Source organism: Petaurus breviceps, unplaced genomic scaffold, assembly GCF_028583685.1.
Source record: "Petaurus breviceps papuanus isolate PSGF00001 unplaced genomic scaffold, PetGlider_PUasm1.0 689, whole genome shotgun sequence".
NCBI lineage: Eukaryota > Metazoa > Chordata > Mammalia > Diprotodontia > Petauridae > Petaurus > Petaurus breviceps.
In genome coordinates, this window is record NW_027186458.1 from 6,411,645 (window position 1) to 6,414,728 (window position 3,084).

The 3,084-nt window shown below is 45.2% G+C and overlaps 1 protein-coding gene across 5 annotated transcripts in view; it reads right to left on the reverse strand.

Annotated features, from left to right (window-relative positions):
- MYOZ2 (myozenin 2) overlaps positions 1-3,084 on the reverse strand; it is a 45,954-nt gene that overhangs the window by 26,672 nt on the left and 16,198 nt on the right. For all 5 annotated transcript variants that reach the window (XM_069104896.1, XM_069104895.1, XM_069104899.1 and 2 more), the window contains one exon: positions 2,753-2,922. In XM_069104896.1, coding sequence (XP_068960997.1) covers positions 2,753-2,922 — 170 coding nt within the window. The remainder of the gene's footprint in view (positions 1-2,752; positions 2,923-3,084) is intronic.

Genomic DNA, 3,084 nt, shown 5'->3' on the forward strand with positions numbered 1-3,084 from the left:
GAGAGAGAGAGAGAGAGAGAGAGAGAGAGAGAGAGAGAGAGAGAGAGAGAGAGAGAGAGAGAGAGAGAGAATTTACAAAGTTATTAGAGAGGGACAGAGAATTTGGAACTCAAAAAAATTGTGAAATCAGCGTTAAAATTGTTTCTACATGGAATTGGAGAAAAATTAAATATCAAATTTTTAAAAGTTATTATTGTTCTTTTTTGTTTGTTTTGTTTTGTTTTTGCTTTTTTTTTTTTTTTTTTGGAGGGGGGAAGGCAGGGTAATTGGGGCTAAGTGACTTGCCCAAGGTCACATGGCTAGTAAGTGTTAAGTGTCTGAGGCTAGATTACTGTTCTTAAATTACTTGGAAGGGCCTGAGGTTAGGCTATATCTAACCTTGTTAGATAAGGTATCTGGAAATTTGTATTATCTGGAATAGACAGAGGTTTCAGAGGGCACAGATTGCATACTAATTCCTTTTTTATAACTTCTAAAAATATTTTTATTGATATCGTTTATTTCTATGTTGCTTAAATTTTCCCCTCCTCTTACCCCTGTCCCCCAGTCATCCCATAAAACTACATACTGTTTTCAAAAAGTCACTCTGCCTCCAAATACCCCCATCTACAAAGTGGGGGCAGTTAGGTGACCAGTGGATAGACCACTGGACGTGGAGGCAGGAAGACCTGAATTTGAATTTTATTTCAGACACTTACTAGCACTGAACCTCTGCTGCCTCAGTTTCCTCACCTGTAAAATGGGGATATAATAGTATCTCCATCCCAAGGTTCTTATGAGGATCAAGGGACAAAACCAATGTGAAGGAAGTGCTTTGCCAACCTCAGAGCACTCGATAATGTTAGTTATTACTGCAGTTTGTTCTCTGCATCATTCCCAAATGAGTCACCTTTGAACACTGCTCCCTTCAGGGCCTCCTTTCCTCAGGAATCTCTCTTACCTGCCCCTGTGTGCTCAGGATGTCCAGTCTGGCTTTCACACCCACCCTTGCCTTATTTCCTGCTCCTCCCAGCAGATGCCCTCCATCTGAGTCAGGTCAGGCTCTTCCCAGTCCCGTGAAGTGGCTGCCATCTTTGTGCTGGCCTTCAGTCACAGAAGGCTCCTTCCCTGGGGACACCATGGTCTCCACCCAGCTGATTGCTATCCACCCTCCAGGCTCAGCTCAAGGTCCACTTTCTCCAAAAGACCTTTTTTGCCTCTCCTGGCCTCTCCTCACAGCTCCTTTCTCTGATGTCCTCCAGAACTCACTGACCCTACCACACAACTGAGAACCCATGACCCTGGCCAGAAACATTTAGTCCTTAATGATCAGACACAGTGTCAAAGACTTAGTACCTGAAGGGACCTTAGAGGTCAATGAATACAGCCCCCTCATTTTACAGAACTAGATATTAAATGGCAGAGGTGGGATTGGTTAGAAGGGGTGAACCTTTAGAGACTTTTGATTTCACTTCCTTCCTTTAACAGGTGAGGTTAAAGGACTGCACCAGGGCCACACAGCTAATAAATGTCCAACATAGGATTTAAACCCCCTGACAGTCCTAGTTCCCTGTCTAGACACAGCTAGGTGACACAGTGGATAGAACCCTGGACCTAGACACAGAAAGGCCTGAAACAAATCAGACTTCAGATAATGGCCAGCTGTGTTTTCCTGAGCAAGTCTCTGTCTCTCAACCTTTCTCCACTACAGTTTCTTCAGTTATAAATGGGGATAATAAAGCACCAAACTCCCAGGGTTGTTGTGGAGATCACATGAGATTATTTGTAAAGCACTCAGCACATAGCAGGCACTTGATAATCACTTCTTCCCTTCCTCCTTCCCTTTCTTCCTCCTTTCTTTTCTCCCTTTCTTCTTTCCCTCCCTCCTCCCTTCCTCCCTCCTTTTCTTTCTCCCTCTCTCCATCCCTCCTTTCCTTCTTCCTGCCTTTTCTTCCTCCCTTCCTCCCTCCTTCCCTCCCTTCCTTCCCTCTCCTCTCTTTTCCTTTCCTCCTTCCATTCTTTTTTCCTTCCCATACATGAGCTGCTAGGCTGTGCCTCAGGCAACAGACACACAATTAGTCTCTTCTCCCAAGGGATACTGTAATTTCCACAAGAAGGAAGAAAATGTCTTAAACTCCTCCATCTCCCATGGTAGGTAGTGCAGGGCTGTCCTCAGAAGGAATGAAACTCAGGAAAATGTGGGTGTTGTAAAAACAAGGGCTACCGAACAGAATGTACTTTTAAAGAAACAGATCATTGTTTCATGGCTTGTTGATTGATAAAGTCAGAGAGATGGATTGAAAGTGAGGCAACAGGGGCAGCTAGGTGGCTCAGTGAATAGAGCACTGGCTCTACAGTCAGGAGGACTCTGAGTTCAAATCCAGCCTCAGACACTTAACACTTACTAGCTGTGTGCCTTGGGCAAGTCATTTGACCCCAATTGACTTGCTTTCCCCCTCCACAAAAGAAAGTGAGGCAACAGTAATAATGAGCACATGAAAGCTGGGGAGGGACTGAGGAGCAGATGGCCAAGTGTATGGCCAGGTGTATGACCAGGTGTATGGGCAGTCATTCTTCATCCTCTCCCAGGACAGTTAGTACTTTACTAAAAATTCCCCAGACAACCAGCCTCCTGTGACAGTTTTTGTGCTTTTATTGTCCAAAGAGCTATACCTGGTTGGAAAGATACTGTGGCTTTCCCCTGATACCACGTGCCCCATTGGGAAACCCACGCATGTTGAGAAGCTGAGCACGCCCCACAGGAAATACTCACATTCATTTCTGCTTTAGATTCGCAATGGAAGTTTTCAAATGTGTACTTCTCTGATCTCCTCTGGCGCCTCTTGAACAGTCTGGCCCCTCGGTTACTGAGGACTGACAGTTCTTCCAGCATGATGTCTCTGGGGATGCTGAGCTTTTTGCCCAGGTCCATACCGTCTACTTCTGCAAAGCAAGACACAAAATCCTAGTCACCCTATGCTCGATGTTTCTGAATGTTGGCTTAATTGGCATCTATTGGCAAATGTTGGCATCTATAGTATTCTCTCTCTCTCTCTCTCTCCCCCCTGCCCCCTCTGACTCTGACACTCTCTCTCTCTCTCTCTC